Source organism: Camelus bactrianus, chromosome 8, assembly GCF_048773025.1.
Source record: "Camelus bactrianus isolate YW-2024 breed Bactrian camel chromosome 8, ASM4877302v1, whole genome shotgun sequence".
NCBI classification, from domain to species: Eukaryota; Metazoa; Chordata; class Mammalia; order Artiodactyla; family Camelidae; genus Camelus; species Camelus bactrianus.
Window position 1 is genome coordinate 66,281,274 of NC_133546.1, and position 18,037 is coordinate 66,299,310.

The window sequence follows — 18,037 nt, forward strand, 5'->3', positions numbered from 1 at the left end:
TGTTATTAAGTGAAAGAAGCTAATCTGAAGGGCTACATACTGTATAATTCCAACTCTGCCGTTCTTGAAAGGGCAAAATTATGGAGACAGTAAAAAGATCAGCAGTTGCCAGGGGTTGAGGGTACCGGAGGGAAGACTAGCTGGAGCACAGAGAATTTGGGGGGCAGTGAAAATACTCTTATAATTGTATAATGATGGATACATGTTATTATATGTTTGTCCAAGTCCATAGAATGCGTACCAAGAGTGAAGCGTAATGTATACCATGGACTTTGGGTGATTGTTATGATGTGTCAGTGTAGGTTCATGAAATGTAACAAAAGTACCACTCCGGTGGGGGATGTTGATAATGGAGGAGGGAGGCTATGCATGTTTGGGGCAGAGGTTAAACCAGAAATCTCTGTACCTTTCCTTCGATTTTGCTGTAAATCTAAAACTGTTTTAAAAATAAAGTCTTAATTTAAAAAGGTCTATTGAAATCTAGAGAAAAATTGGGGAAAAGAATACTACATTGTAACATCTTTCATTAATCTGTTAGATTCAGAGTCAGAAATTCTGGGACCACATTTGTAATAACTCATTACCAAGTGAGTCGTACAATGAGGTCACGCCCTATACAGCCTACCATCACAGGATCCAGCATGATACTCTGACCACCAAAAACAACAGATGTTATGAAGAGTCAAAGGGAGAATTAAAAGAGCCAAATACGGCCCTAAAACTCTGGACTATTATTATCAGTGCCATAAAACAATTTAGGAAATCTATTTTAGAATTCAAACCCTTTGGAATTTTTCCCCCTGAAGTTCATTTACTAGGTCTACTCTCATGTTTTCCCTTAATCCTATTTTTATTAATTAAGAATTCTGTTGCCACACCAATAATACATTTGCACGAAGAAAACAATTTTACAACTTTGACATTTTAGTGTCATTTTATACTATACAAAACCTTATGTACATAGTTCTTCAGAATATATTTCAGTTTTCTACCCACTATTCCAAGTGTGAAACAATATCAAGTAGATTTACAGGAAAGCATAAAAGAGAAAACAGTTCTACAATTTAATATATACAGTGCCATTTCTGGTTATTGTTTTTACAGTTTTCTTTTGAGGATAATCCACTGAAATTTTCTGCCAATGATATTTCAGAGTGAAGTTATCTTCAAGAGATCTCCAAGAGATTCAAGGGTATGAAAGTCCAGTACATTGTACAGGTGACACCTGACAGTTTATGAGTAGCTGCAAATCATTTTTTCCCCCATTTTTTTTCAAAAGTCTTAGATGATGAAGAGGAATCATGACTTTCACCACCACTGTAGTGTTCATATAAAGTCTGAAATTAAAAACATAAATTTGCTTTGTAACTTTTAAAATTCAATGTATTATCATATCAGATTAATAAATACAACTTTACATATTCTACTCTGTAATAAATTTCTCTCTTATTCTTATAATTAGGAAATTATTTTATAAACTGTAAGAGATAATTAAAAAATTTAAACACCTAGCTTGGCTTAAGAATCACCTATCATGACATGTGGCATAATCTTTCTGTAGGAAAAAATGCAACAGCTGTAAGAATATATATGTGCATCCTCAAGGCCTTCTTGATCTCCCTTACTTTTTCTTAAATAAAGCCAGTCTTAGGTAAATTCCTATACTGTAAAATATTCTCATCAGGCAATATACTTTCAGCTGATATTTAAACTAATAAACAGAGGACATTTAAAAAAATCATACAATTATTATATAGATATGCATAATTAGCTATATTAAAATCTATGTATTAATAAAGGATTTAAGGCTAGTCAACATCTAATTTATGAAAATGAAAGAAAGATATCTTTGCCATCAAGGATCACATAACCTTACTGATAAAGATAACTAATAAACCTCAATTTTACTTATTAAAGGCTTTAAACAATACACTGGTAGAAATTTAAACCACAGAGATATGAAATACAGAGAAAAATTACAAAACAAATTTTGCCCAATTTTAATTCCTAAAGCCATTGATTTAGCTATCAGCACTTAAGAAAACTTCAGAAAAAAATTTACCTTATATCATATGAATGCAAATACAATAGTGAATATATTATAAATTTCTCCACAAATGTATCCAAGTTCTTAACATCTTAGATTGGCTTTCCCCCGATCCAGAGAGCTAAGAATGTTTTTAGTTTAAGCTCCCATAATTTTACAATAACATTATCTGAACTATATAATTAGTAACTAAGGTGAATAAACATACATAGTGTTCTAGAAATGACTAGGAGTTTGATGGCGGTGAGATCCGAAAATCAGGGTGCAGATTGGGAGACTCAAGGGCTTGAGACACTTGCTTTGAGAAATGTACTGATTGCTACATACAGCTTCACAGGAATCCCCTGCATGTGATAAATATGGTTTAAGAAAAAAATTGTCTAGAAGAAGCCCGTTGAAAAGCTGTATTAAAAATGGTGTTGATATGAAAGATATTATTAAATTTATTCCAGTTAAGACCTGAGAGTAATCCTTTGAATGTACCTTACATGACAATCCATTTTCAATTGTGCTGTCTGCACAATAAGAATGTAAATCAAATAAATATTTGTCAAAAATCACATTTTAATTATTAAATATAGTAAAATACTTTATAGCTGATCTGATGGTTGGGCTAGCTTTCCTTTGGATTACCTGTTTAAGTGTCTAACTCATTAACTTATGCAAAACAATTAAAATTAGCGTAGACAGAGAACAGACATACTTACTTTAGCAGCTCTCAGGATGGAGTTAGGAGAATTCAGACAAACAAGTTGGCCCAGAACATGTTTCATTTCCTCAGTGGTTCCTTTGGCCATCTGGTTTCCTGTAAAAAATATAATAACACGCTGGTATCAAATAAGGAAAACATTAGTTCATATATAAATATGTATTCTGTTTAATAATAGCACAATAACTGGCATTCCTGTAATTTATCACTGATCATAACCCCTTACCTAGGGTAAGTAAAAATGAATGCCAGGCTAAAGAAAGGTGATTTCATTTATTTTTGTATTTAGCATTAAGGAGCTTCCTTAAGGAAGAAAGCAGGCAGGAAAAGAACAGCCAATTCAGACTCTGTTTTTCATTACAGTTAAAAGGCTGTTTATATTAGCAATTTAGTAATAAATTTATTTTTAAAGAAGTACCTGGATGGGTTTGAATCTGGACATATCGATGTGCCAGAAGCTCAGGAATGGATATCCTCTGTTTAGGGTCTCTTATTAAACAACACTGTAAACATAAAGATTAATTTTTTTTAAAAAAGCACATTTTCTCATGCAATATTGATATTTTCCCAGATCACATCATATTATAGAAGTTGCTTTCTAGAGAGTCTACTTAGAAATTACAAGATTTTACAAGTCATTTTGGCAAAATCCCCAAATATTCATAAGTTTTAAAATATCTTCAAAGTGAAATTCACATTCCTTAAAAAGCTAATTCAGTCAGCAATTCCTTTCAATAGATTAGTTATATCTAAGCCAGTTACATAATTCCAATCATTTCAGCTATTTCTTTAAGTAAACCATTAAGTACTATATGAAATACAGTTATTCTATAACCATATACTATTTATATTACCTTTAACACATCTTGAAGATCTTTCTCTGGAATATCAGGAAATTCAATTTCATGATTAGGGTCAATTATGGCATGTAATTTAGAAATCTGATTAATTATATGCTGAAACGGTGTTTTCCCGTAAGTCATGTAGTACAAAATGCAGCCTAAGGACCAAACATCACTTTTGGGGCTTATCTAAGTTTAAAAAAAAAAAGTTACTGTCATTTTAATATAAAATTAAAAGAATATTATATATACAAACATATACACCCTAATATTTAAAATCATTACTAAACCTCAGTAAATGTACAAGTATTAGACTATGTTCATACAACAAAACATTCTTTTCTAGTTTTTATTCCATTTGATTATTTTATCAAAAGAGATGAGTTTCACTTTATATCATTCAACAAACTCATAATTAAAATATTTCAACCAAAAAAAAATTACATTCTTATCAGCCTGTGAAAATATAAAACTAAAAAGCATAATTGCAAATTTTAAATTTATTTGTTTTCCCCCAAATTCCTGGATTACAATAAACTTTTACATAAATTCATAATATATAAGTATGTATAGATTTTTAAAAAGTTATTTAAGTTGAGCTATCCTAAACCCAAGAACACAAACTATAGAGCCAGGCTGGGCTGGGCTTGAATCCTGGCCTTATCACTAGCTGGTATTTCTATGCATCTCTGTGTTCTCACCTCTAAAACAGAAAAAATTAAAGTATATTTTCATGTGTATTAAATAATATAACCATGAGATACGGGTAAGCGTAGAGAATGGTTTCTGGTTACAGTAAGTACTCAATAAATATTACTTATTACTAAATATTCTTTGTATTAAATAATTTCATCAGAAATAATGCAATATTACAATTACACTTTTGACTTTAAAAAGAACATGAATAAGACCAAACAGCAGTGGGCATAATAAATGAGAATGGCTAGACTCCTCTTTTAAAAGATGGATACTCAGTACACATTAAAACAAAAGGGAACCACATGCTTTCCACAAAAGATTAATCTAAACCAGATGACACAGAAAGGTAGAAAAGAAATAGCCATATAACCAAATGCAAAAAGGAAAAAAAACAGGAAAAGAAAACAGAGACAGCAATGTTAATATTAGGAAAAGGACACGGCAAAATGCTTTTAAGAGAAAAAGCCATTTTATAGTGATAAAAGGTACAGTCACCCAAGAAGAGAGGATAGTTATGAAATTCTATGCACTGAAACTACATTCAATAGAACTAAACTGAGCAAAAACCTATATTAAAATCTTTGAAGGGAGTTGGGTTTTAACATCCCTTTCAGAACATAACAGATAGAATAGATTCCATTATCTGAACACAAAGCAAACTGAAAATTAAAAAACAAAACAAACAAAACAAACAAAACCTCTTCTTCCTCCAATTTAATCACTTAAAATTTAAGTCCATTTCTAAATACTAAATCATGGATTAAAAAGAATTTCAGATTCTGGGAAAAGGGCAGTGGCTGTGGAAGCCCAGTTTCTCAAATTCTGCAAATCCCCAGAAGACAGAGCAGCCTGGTAACAAAATCATAAACATATGGAAAATACTGACAGCAGAACCAGGGAACCCCAGGATGAGAATGTCGACAAACCACCACCACCCACAAGTCCGGCATGGTAGAGGTGTCTGGAGCAGAGGGAAGGAACAAACGTGACTGCCAGACCTCACAACAGAAATCCCAAGTAGCCAGCAGGTGTTCACTGGAAAGCAATTCGAGAACGGAGCTAGATTGGGAGGGGTTTTGGGCTCTTTCATGTCAAGGATTACCCCACATGTCAGGATAAAAATTTATCTTCTATTCAGAACCACTAAGGCCACTGGACAGCAGGTGATTCAATTGAACTGACATTTACCAATACTACATAATAAAGTACTGAGTTGATAGCTGAAAAAAATCTGAACGCTACATGCAGTTCAAAATAAATTTTATTTTAAAGTAAAAAAGAATAAAGCAATTTTAAAACTGAAATTAAAAATTTTGGAAATTAATGAAAATAAGAAACACTACAGTAAAACATATAAGTAGCAGCTAAAGTAAAATTCAGTTTTAACGTTTTACTTATAAGCAAGAATACTAAAATTAAATAAGCAGTTATTTAAATGCAGAAGCTAGGGGGAAAAAAACCTAAAGGGGATACAAATAACAAAGATAAAAGCAGAAATTAATTAGAAAACAAATGAAAACAGAATTAATAAATTAAGTCAAGGGGGAGAGTATAGTTCAGCGGTAGAGTGTGTGCTTAGCATGCACAAGGTCTGGGGTGCCGTTTCCAGTGTCTCCATTAAAAATAAATTGAAAAAACCTAATTACTACCCTTCCCCCAAATAAATAAATAAAATTAAGACTTGGTTCTTTAAAGTTAACAAAACCATGGCAAATCTAATGAAGAGAAACACAAAAGAGAAAGACAACGAATCTAAGTATTCAAAGAAAAAGAGAAGCTAAAGAGATATAAAAAGAATTTTTACAAAGAGAGACTATTTGGCATAATTTTATGCCAGTTATTTGGAAAGAAATTTGGAAGCCACAATTTTCTAGAAAGGAAAATATAATTCAGTAAGTGAAAGCAGTTACGGAGCAACTGTGTAGAGCTGGATGATGTACTAAGTGCTTTATATTCTTTCTCATTTAATTCTCAATTACTTTAATTAATTAATTTTGGGGTGTGTGTGCTTTTTTAGGTTTATCTACTAATTTTATTTTTTTAGAGGAGGTACTGAGGATTGAACCCAGGACCTTGTACATGCTAAGCATGCGCTCTGCCACTTGAGCTATACCCTCCCCCTCTCAATTACTTTTAAAACAGGTACTATTTGTAAGCCTCATTTACAGATGAGGAAATTAGCCATGTTAAGTCACAGAGACAGCTGATAATGAAGAGGAGATCTATGACTTGAACGCAGGTATTGCACAGCGTGCTTGTTATCCACTTGGTTACACTGCTGTAGAGAAAGAAAGATTAGCCCAGAAGCTGTGGGCACCAGGGCAGGCAAAACGGACCCAACAAGGGCACCAATGAGGCTAACACAAAAGCTCACTCAGATGGTGAAATAAGTGGAAAAGTAGCTGGGAAAAATTACGTACTAGAGTTGTACTAGGAAATGTAAAATTCACAAACGAAGAAATGGTAAGAAATAAATGTAAGCATCAGAGAGGATTCCAACAACTTTTTGAAACAAAACAAAAAAAGACTTCAAAGGTTATCAATTCAATGTTACTTAAAGTGTCCATATCAGAGTTGATTTAGTCTTCTGTTTTTCCCTCTAATTTTAGAATTCAAAAAAAATCTTATGTGCATTTCTTATAGGAGCTCACCGTGAGGCAACATGATATTAAAAGCACAATATTAAAAGAACAATCTCAAGTCAATAAAGGGTAAAATTGAATCCCATGACAATCTGCTTAAGACAGCAAGGTCTCTGTAATGGCCTAAAAAGTTTTAGAATTTAAGGAAATAACTTTCAGTTATCTATTAAGTTTATTCAGAGACTGGTCCACTTACTATTGGTGCCAGATAAATGAGATGTAAGTAACCTTTACAGTACCTTTGATTTGGATTTCCCATTCTCTCTTGAGGAAGACATATCTTTGATTGCTTCTGGTGGCATATAATTAACTGTACCAACCTACTTGTCAAACAGATCACAGAGAACACGAATCAGTGGAAGTAATTCATTCTGTTTTAGATTTTTTTCAAAACACGAATGTCAGATTCTTGGAAACTTAGATAATTAGATTTCAGTAATATATCTGAAAAACTCAAGTAACTGACAAAAATACTAAGACACAAATTTCTTTGCAACTCCAGCAAAATAAATTTGGTTCATAATCAGAAAATTGACTCCTTTCAGAATGCTGAGCTATTTTTAAGATTATGGTGGGCATCTACCATACAACTGTCCAGGATAAAATTATATTAATGGCCATAAACTTTGAAGGAATTGATTAAGCACTTATTTCTGTCCTGGAATAGACCAAGAACATTTTTCTAAACTCAACCAACCAACCAAAATCTAGCTTTGTCTCTAAGTATTCCCTGGGCTCATGTTCAAATAGAGATGGGATGTGTATCTAAATCATGCAACAATTTCCATAATAGGATTATGCCTTCCTTACTATGAATTCATTCTATTCTAAAATAAACAGTTCTGCTTTCAAACATGGAATATCTGCACTTTAGAACCTTCCCATAGATGTCTTCAAGCTGATTTACAACTAAATGTTCAGCCATATTTTTGATGTAAAAAGAAGTGACTATCAAACAGAATTGTTTAAAGGGCATGCTGTTCATCTGCTCCTAAAAAAACCTAGGATTAAGGCAGATCCACATCAGAAATCTGGATACATGGAATATATGGTCTTGGCTCCAAGCAGGATTATTTTCAGTCCTTCTTTGGTTGTTATCATCTGTTTTTGGGGGGACAACTGCTACAGATACAGGCTTAGGCAGACACTCACATATATGCATATGTCTATGACCAATGTGTATAGCACTTCACTGTACACGTGAGGGTAGAGGAACCCCGTCTAGACATCTATCAATAGAAGATTGCTTATATAAATTATGGTTTGTCAAAAAAAAAAATTATGGTTTGTCAATATGCAGTCAAATAACAAAGAAGGCTTTTCTATATGTGTAATTTTGTAAAACAATAAAAGCATATTGCAGAACAATTAAAAAAGATTGCTATTGCATATCCTATTATAAAAATGCAGTTGAGTACAGTATTTATTAATGTGCTTCCAATATGAAGGCCCACTTAAGAATTTTTTTTCAAATTTAAATGACAGGGAAAGCTTTACTTCTCTGCAAGAATGAAATAATATGACTTCAGGGGCAGTGAAAAACATGTAACTGCAATTCTCTCTTTGGTTGCTACCAGGAAACTGAGACAAACTGAGACTGCTATCAGGAAACTGAGACAGTTTCAGGTGAATTTTAGATAATGACCAAGATGATTTCCAAGGCAGACATTACCGCTTCTCTATCTCAGCTACAGGAAAATCATTCAAAATTGCTGGATGTATTTCTACTGGACCTTGACTTTCTATACTAAATTGTATTAATCATAGTTTTAATTTGTTTGTATAGTTATAGTATCTATTCTTGTAAAAAGGCTTCAAATCCTTTGAAAAATGAGGTAGGTAAAAATAAAATCCTCATAAGCAAAATAATACACACAAGTAAAAAGGAACTGGACTCTACTGTGTGGTAACCAACCATCCATTAAGTCTTACCTGAGAGTCTTTAACAATACTTGTTGTATCTGGTTGCATTTGGTTTGCAATTCCAAAATCAATTAACTTGAGCATTCCATCAACTATCAGAAAGTTAGCAGGTTTCAGATCACTGTGAACAATACCTTCAAAATAAAAATTCATTATAATATTAGACCATGTAAAATATTCTAAGCACAAAAAACTTCACAATCTACTCACTGAGTTGATTCCTTTAGTCAATCAAATTTAGTATTTATTTTTAATATATTCTGCAAACATATAGCATCAGCTACGTGCCAGGCACTATTCTAAGTTTGTTGCTTGTATTGAATCATTTAACCCTCATACTAACACTGAGGTGAGTACTATTATTTTCCCCATTTTTAGTTGAGGAAACTAAGGCAAAGAGTGTATGTAATTTGTTCAAGGTCACACAGCCTAAGAAACAGTGTCATGAATTGAACCCGTGTGGTCTGGTTTTCAGAGTGTATGCTCTTCACCACTGTGATTCACTGCCCACGAGAGACCTGCCAGATCACACTGCCATCACAGGACCTAGTGCTCCTGACACCTCCATCCTTACAGCCTGACCCTGACCACTGGTGAATTATCTTTTAACTCATAGGAAGGGAGATGCAAGGAGACAATTTACAATTATCCACATTAACAATTATTTAAAATAAAGATAAGATAAAGGTAAAGAAGCCCTAAAAAGAACAAGACCAAGTAAAGTAAAACAACCAACCAGAATGTAGAGCTTATAGTTAAAAAAAAAAAAAAAAAACTCCCACAAAAAATACACAATACAAAATGACTAGGAGAATGAGTGAAATAAACACCTCCAATTTTCAGGATGCCTGAACCCCAAGGCCTCAGATCTGCTACAATCCAAGCATTTGGACACCCAGGATTATGGACTGTGTTAATACTGAGAAAGATTTTGTTATAGATGTTTTATGGATGTGGGGACTTGAGTTCATGCCCCATATTCTTTGCTTAAACAGTGTTTTAAAGAAATGGTTTTTCCCCATCATCCTTATTAAATAAACTTCCAAATATTTGGTTTATCTAGTCTAAAAGGGTCAATAACCAATTTAAAATTATAGGTTTATTTCTCTAAGATGAGACTATTAGTGAATATTTTAATTTTAAATATGAAGAGATTTTTAAAATACCATGCTGATGAATTGTGTGAACTGCCTCCAACATATTTTTCCAGTAACTCTTGCGTTCCCATGGATCGATGGATTTTTTCTTTTTAAGCCAACTATTAAGATCAATATTTCCACACTCCATTACCATGTAGATGTACTGGTCCGTGATTTCACTGCCATTAAAAACAAACAAAAACAACAGAACAATAAACAGTTAGGTTATACTATTAAGACTTACTAAGTATTTATCTTAAGAATTAAAGCCAAAAAACAGTTTTCTTTTTAAATTAAAAAAAAAAATTCTTACTAATCATAAAGCCGAATGATTTTATCACTATGTTGTTGTAGTTTATTCAAATAAGCAATTTCATTCCGGTAACTATCAATTGTTTGGCTATCTGCTTCTTCTAAGTTCACATACTTTATAGCATGTATCTGCTTCTTTTCATTCAGCACCTGAAATACCTATAGAGCAGAACAAGGGAGAGTTTAGAATGCGCTATTTACACATTGTCACAGTATTTCTACATTTATTAGAATCTTAGGTTAAGGATTATTGATGTGAATAATTTAAAATGTCTGCGCTTATTTTGAGTATAGAGGGGAAAAAACATGTTAGGAGAGTAATAGTACATTCTGAACTACCTACAATGATGGGCATTCAATGACTCACAGGCATAAACTAAAATATTTCTGTATCAATATATAAGAAAGGCAATTTAAATTTCATATACATTCCTAACACTCTGTTAGATGCTACAACCAGGGAAATAACCTTAGAAAAAGACATTAAAAAATGCTAAAGACTAAGGGCTGTAATAAAGTGTCAGTTCATTTCATAGATGGTGTTTATTCCATTTCATTTATGTGGTAGAGAATGTTTAAAAATATGCACTAATTGTAAGCTATCAGTAATGCTTGATTGTAAAAAGCAGATCAGGTCCAATTTTCACAATCAACCTGACAGGAACAAGATGTTCCTGTAAGCAAGCTGAGGTCCAGGTCAAACTGCTCTGGCTGTAATGACAGTCAAACTCAAAGCAATATCGATAGGGCAGATATATATATATATATTTTATATATATAAAATACATTTAGAAAAGATAACACATTTCGAAAACACTGCCAATGTGTCTAACTTTCAGCAAACACACAGCAGGAATGGGGCTTCTAAAATGCAAGAATTCAAATACAAAATGCCAGTGCAAGCAAGAAAAATTATATTCATTCATCTCTTGACACATTGAAGTAAAACATCATTTATCTGAAGGCCATCTAACCTTGACTACCCAGCAGATACTGGCAAGGAACAAGAAAAGAGCCAAAGTGTTTATGAGGTTCATGCATTGCAACTGCACTGATAAGCAGAATCCATCAGTCTGGCAGGTACAGCTTAGTTCCTTCTATTTTAAATGCAAAACTCTACCAAAGTATTACTGGTTTTACTTGCACACAAAACAAATTAGAGGGGGAAGGGCATAAAACAGTGATACGGCAAGAGGCGCAGAAAGTAGCAAGGAAAGAGAAAAGTAATTTTAAAACAGCATAAAGTCATTTTGTATAAGGTAAACAACGTTATAAATCTCAGAGAGCTGAGAGTATCTACTATTCTGTTTTAATACAATTAAAACGTTGTTAGCAGTACCTACCATACTGGGTTGGAAGGATGGCTGAGGTGACGTGTTTGGAGTGGAGCAAATGTTAGCTACCATCATTAAAGACAATTAGGACAGAAGAAAGTGGATGTTTCAAAACATACTGAAGTTGTTAGGCATATGGGGAAAAAAAGATTTGCAGGGTATTAAAGATCTTCAAAAGTTTTGAGTAAATGAAAACTTTTAAATCAACTTTTTGCATTATATGCTTTTACTCCATTATTGCCCTGCTCCAGCAAAACTCTTGCAATAACTGATGAGATGGATTAGGGAGCCTTTATTTCCATTTCAGAGATAGTGTCAGAGTTATAATTTGTCAGTTTCATGGAAAGTTAATGAATGAACTAGAAACATCGGTGCTTTGACCATTCCTATTAGCTCCATGACTTTTTTTTATTTGTGTGTGTATATGTGTGTGTGTGTGTGTATCTGTCTGTCTGTCTATCTATCTATATACATGTACGTGTATATATATGTATATATATTTAATGAAGTATAGTTTACAATGTTGTGTCAATTTCTGGTGTACAGCGCAATGTTTCAGTCATACACAAACAGACATATATTCGTTTTTATATTCTTTTTCAACATAAGTTACTACAAGATACTGAATATAGTTCCCTGTGCTATACAGTGTAAACTTGTTGTTTATCTATTTTAGATACCGTATAAGCTGGTCATTGTCTAAATTCTAGACTAGACAGAGGATAATGGTGTTAGTTTCATTAAGCATGTTACCCTCTTTCCCCTGAGGCAGGATGATTTTGTCAATGCCATCACAAGAATGAAACAATAATTTAATTGCACTAAGAAAATATGGGCCAGTCATAGCTTTGTCACTTGGCCCTTGACTTTAGTAAGCTTACACCTTCATTATCTGCCAAGGAAAAATATTTCAAACACTGTTAAGATTATTCTACATCTTCTGAAGACATGCTACTAAATAAATAAATATGTTGATAAAAATCAATTGCATTGTTCCTTTATTGCCACACCTAAAATGTGGGGCAAGGGAAAGAACAAAGGAAATGTATGCAGAAAAGAAACTGATACTATTGAACAATAGCTACACGTGGTAATGAACACACCTTATTCATAAATCACAGTAAACCTTAAAATGAACCCAGCAGGCTTTGTTTCAGATATCATCCTTGACAACTTAGAGAAGCGAGGGACAGTCCATTCACTCAACAAATACCTCAAGCTCTGCTGTGTCGGAGGCACTGTTCTAGACAATGGAGCAAACATCGGTGAGCAAACCACACGAACATCCCTATCTCGATGGAACTCACAGTCAAGTGCAAGGGGACACAAACGACAAAACCCAATAAGTGAATTACAGAGCACACTGGAAGATCAGCTACAGAGAAAAATAAGGCAGGAGAGGGGAATGGAGCTCAGTGCTGACTGGAAGGCAGGAGCTGCAGTTTTAGAATGCAGTCAACGAAGGCCTGATTGAGAGGACACTTGAGCAAACATGTGAGGATATCTGGAGGAAAATCAACTCTTACGTTAAAATAAAGCAGGACAGCAAGGGCTGATTCAGTGAGACTGGTTAGAAGGCTATTGTAACAATCCAGGTAAAAGATAAAGTTGCTTTGGCCAAAGGGATAATGGTGAAGGTAGTGAGGAACAGTGAGATTCTGGATATGTTTTGAGGTAGAATCAACAAGACTGCTGATTGGCTAGACGAAGGTGTGAGAGTAAGTGGAGTCAATGTTGACCTCAGTGTTTTGGGCCTGGCAATTGGAAGAATGAAGTTGCCAATTTACTGAAATGGCAAAGACTATGAAGCAAGAGTTCTGCTTGGGATATACTAAGTTCTAAATATCTCACAGACACCCAGAAAGAGATGCTGGGCAGTCAAGTCGGATATGCAAGTCTGGAATTCAACAGAGAAGTTTGAGCTGGAAATAGAAGTTTGGGAATTATCAGCACAAACATGGTACGTAAAACCATGAGACTGGATAAGAGCAGCAAGTGAGTGAGTGAGTTTAGAGAGAAGAAAAGAGGTCAAGGACTGAGCTCAGAGGCATTGCACCACTGACATCAGGGACATGAGGAAGACAGGAAAGGAACGGCCAACTGGAGAAGAGGAACACTGAAAGAGGCCAAGTGGAAAAAAAACCTTCAACAAGAAAAGAATAATCGACTGTCCCAAATGCTAAGTAAACTAGAATCAGAGTTAATTAGTTTTGGCAAAAATATGGGGGTCACTGGTGATTCTGATAACAGTTGTTTTGTTGAGTAATAAAGGTAAAAGTGAAACTCTGATTTACATGGATTTAAGAGGACAGAATGAGAAGAACTGAAGATGGTAAGTTTAGACAATACTCTTTTGAGATGCCTTCCCTCCAGAGAATCAGAACAATATAAATTTAGAACTCAGATAAATTTAGGAAATGATCTATTTCAATTCTAGAAATCCATTTGTTACTAAACTCTTTATGAAATGAGAAACTCAAAAACAAAACCCATTAATCAAAAACTCTGCTAAATCATCCTAGGCATATTAATTATTTATATCACAGTCTGACTTACTTTTAGAAAGGTTCTTTTGGGATGATACATAGCTATCATTTGCTATCCCCAAGTCAATGTTAATGTTATTTAGAGACGAAATATGGAATCATAGGACACTGCAGAGAAGAACAGGGAACTGGAAGTGAGAGACAGGTCTGAAGAAATACACCATTTGTTGAGGGGAGGGGATGGGAGAAGGGGATGAGAAGGACTTTTTGGCTCAAGGGAAATACGGGTCTCTAGAAGTTAAGAAAAAGGACCCAGAAGATAAAAAGACAAAGAAACTAAAGTTTAAAACATTTTTATTCATTCCTTATTTAAGATACTTACCTTACTTGAACCTCCACTTCCTATCTGCTTCAATATGGAATATATTTTTCCTTTAACCGAAATGCATTCATTTGTTGAAGAGGATGCTGAAATCTAAATAATTAAAATACATAGTCAACGATTCGAAGAACATGCTTTAGAAACTAGCTTGCATTTAGTACAGTGAAATGCTTCCAATTTTGAAATTATCTGAAATCTTAAGTAATTAGATATGTCCCAATATTTTAAAGAGGCAATTTCTCTACATACTTTAGCCAAAGAAAAAAACTTATTAAATGAATATATAGGCAAAGTTCCAAAGACTGGCCATCTAACTTGCCTTTACTTCTTAACATAAATACATAAATAGAAAACTTAAAGGGAGAAAAACTCACTTAATATCCAACACACAAACTCATAAGCCATTACTTTTCATCTTTCACATCTATTCTTTTTTCTTACGCAAAGTTCTTTACTTACGTATATTAACACAACTTCATCCATACTCTTTTTTTCTCATTTAGGATTACGTTATAAAGGAAGCAGTGTGCTAAGGTCCTAAGAGTTCCAGTGTCAATCAGACAAATGCAAATTTCAGCGATGTCCCCTTTTTGCTGGGTGATATTCAGTAAGTTGATTAATTTGAATATTAGCATCTTCCTTAGCAAACTCTCAACCAATGTACTATACAACGTGCCCCTTCTTCCCTTCCCTGATGCTAAAGCTCTCCGTGGACCTACAGATGCTTTCAATAGGTGGAGTGCTGTGAGGACTTATTCTGAGCTGTCAAGGAAGCTGAAGACACAGAGAGGCCCTGAGTAGCTGATTGACCAAGTTGAAACAAGGTCTGAATAAACCTCATTCATCCAAGTCCTGCTTTAGATCTCAATTGTAGACTATTTCTCATGTGCTCTCCTTCTATATCATATAGAAGATAAGGATTCTAATTTCTTTAACTTCCAGGGTTGAAAGAAACACACTGTTGAGTCATGAAACATGTGTTCTCTAAGAGTGTGTTAGGCTTTGAAATATGTACCCCTTATTTTTCACTGAGTTGTAATTTCATCAGGGGTCTTTGCTACCCTCTCCCCACTCTTCCTTTTGGAGCTCCCTCTTGTCCTTAAGCTGAACATTTCTGAGAGGGAAGAAAGCAGTTTAACGTCCTTCCACCTAACTGCTGACAGTTTTTGGAATAAAGTAATTCTGACTCAACACCAACATGAAGTCCAGTTTCCTACAGGGGACATCCCCCAAGCCTTAGCATCGTCTTCACTGTGGCCAGAGGGATTTCCTCCAAATGCAAATAAGATCATTTCACTTCCCTGCTCCCACCTGTTCCACAGCTTCCCATCCCTTTTACGGTAAAACATAAAGGGCCCTGCAGAACCGTCAGGATCACCCCTGCTCCTTCCTGAGCTGACCACACTCCAGCCTCTTTTCAATTTCCTCCAGACACTGGTTCCTCGGCCCTTCACTTGGTCATGTCTGGCTTGACATTTAGATTTCAACTCAAACAGAGCCTGACATGAGTGATAGCTCAATAAAGGTGTTCTGAATCAATGTATGGGCAAGCCTGATCCTCTTTCTCTGTCTCCTTTGTAATTTATTACACTGCTGATTCAACCCTCAAAATACTATTACCTCTTTCCATAGTTAGTATAACCTATTGGCAGCTAATTTTTTTTGTTCCATCATTGAAAAAACTGTGGTAAAATTTATATAACATAAAATTTACCATTTTAATCATTTTTAAGTATACAATTCAGAGGCATTAAATACATTCACATTGTTGTGCAACCATTATCAGCATCCATCTCCCGAACTTCTCACCATCTTCTATTGAAATTCTACACCCATTAAACAATAACTCCCATTTCTCCCTCCCTCCCTCAAGCCCCTGGTAACAACTGTTCTACTTTCTGTCAGCTAATTTTTTAATTTCTTGATTAAAATCTCTTGATTAGTTAACTACTTGTGGTTTGTTTGGGTTTTTTCGTTTTTGGTTTTTTTTTGCTGTTCTATTAAACAATTGCTACTAACTTTTATTATTTACTAAACATCAGGCTCTGTTGTAAGAGTTACATATATATTAACTAATTTAATCTTCACATTCATCCTATGGGGTAGATAGCTCTATTATCCTTATTTTATAGATGAGGAAATGGGCACAGAGAGTTTAATTAACTTGCAAAAGGTCACATAGCTGATAAGTAGTGAGGCCGAGTCAAGACCAAGCAGTTTCTCTTCAAAGCTATACTTTCTACCAATATTAAGCTCCTACTCAAGTAGTTATTATAAACTAACTTTAGTATTAATGTCAAGAGAGTGCCTAAACACATTTTTTCCAGATGGCAATGCAATTGCCTCACCAGTAAACATTTTAATCTTATTTTATAATAATTACTTTATAATATATTCGAATAGCATCCAGTATTTCTATTCTGATATCCTTAAAAATTTACTTGTATATTAATCAGATAATGAAATAAGGCTGCTCACTACCAGCTGGCTTACATAGTTAAATGGAATAAAAAAATAACCTAGATTACAAAATAACTTCTATCTAGCGATTCAAACTAGATACTCTGGGTTAGTTAATGGAAAAAGCTTAATTAGCTTCTTCAGTAACTAACCTTTCAAACATGAGGTACCCTTATGAGGATATCAGAAACGAGTTTTGCCTGATGGGACTAAGAATGGACAAGTCCTTAGCACCTTTCTCAACAATTAGATGCTGTAAAGATAAAAATCTTTGAAATTGCTCATAACTTAAATTATACCATCATAAATAAAGCTTATCAAACCTGTAAATTTTGAAGTGGAGTAACAGGAATTTGCTGCTGTTGCTGCTGGAAATAGGCAAGTTGGCTATACGGTGTTGATAACTGACAAGCAGGTGGAAAGTCATTCTTTACAACTGGAGTTCTAAAACTAGTAAAGATATTTTAAAAATTTAAAACATGCAAAGTTTTAACAACAAGATTGTCACTCAGATTTTGTATGCTTTAAAAAGGTAGATACCAATTTTAATGTGATACATCAAGCAGAATCCAAGTCAATTTTCAAAATACAGCTGAGTTATTTATCCTAGATACACCATCACCAAAAATTTCATTTTGGGGGAATTCTTTCTTAAACAAGAAAGAACTCTTGTTTGTTCGCAGATAAGAAATTCTTTTTATTAAAATACATAAGATGGCATTTAAAATATGGAGTTGGAGTTATTTGATAGGAATTTAGCCAAGGCAAAGCTCAGCCCAAGCCAATCATAGATTTTATAAATGCTTTTTAACAATAATGTTCTATAACCACCAATGGAAGTATCTGAAAGCCAATTACATCAGAGTAGTTTGGCCTTTGAGCATAAAGCTGTTCAGCTCACATTTGTGCTTTGCTTGTCTTATTCACTACTGTATCTTCTAAATCAAGAACAGTGCTTGATACAAAGGAATTCTACAAATATCTGTTGCCACTAAACAATCTAACTTCACAAGAAATAACTATACCACTATTTTAGTTAGCAGTCATTCTTTAAAATATTCT

The 18,037-nt window shown here is 34.0% G+C and overlaps 1 protein-coding gene across 4 annotated transcripts in view; it reads right to left on the reverse strand.

Moving 5' to 3' along the window:
- Window positions 1-826: 826 nt before the first annotated feature.
- TTK (TTK protein kinase) overlaps window positions 827-18,037 on the reverse strand; it is a 38,274-nt gene continuing 21,063 nt past the window's right edge. For all 4 annotated transcript variants that reach the window (XM_074368703.1, XM_074368702.1, XM_074368701.1 and 1 more), the window contains exons 13-22: window positions 17,299-17,425; window positions 14,516-14,608; window positions 10,315-10,472; window positions 10,029-10,180; window positions 8,872-8,996; window positions 7,179-7,259; window positions 3,611-3,787; window positions 3,175-3,259; window positions 2,755-2,852; window positions 827-1,337 (exon numbers count right to left, since the gene is read on the reverse strand). In XM_074368703.1, coding sequence (XP_074224804.1) covers window positions 1,251-1,337; window positions 2,755-2,852; window positions 3,175-3,259; window positions 3,611-3,787; window positions 7,179-7,259; window positions 8,872-8,996; window positions 10,029-10,180; window positions 10,315-10,472; window positions 14,516-14,608; window positions 17,299-17,425 — 1,183 coding nt within the window. In that variant the 3' untranslated portion in view covers window positions 827-1,250. The remainder of the gene's footprint in view (window positions 1,338-2,754; window positions 2,853-3,174; window positions 3,260-3,610; window positions 3,788-7,178; window positions 7,260-8,871; window positions 8,997-10,028; window positions 10,181-10,314; window positions 10,473-14,515; window positions 14,609-17,298; window positions 17,426-18,037) is intronic.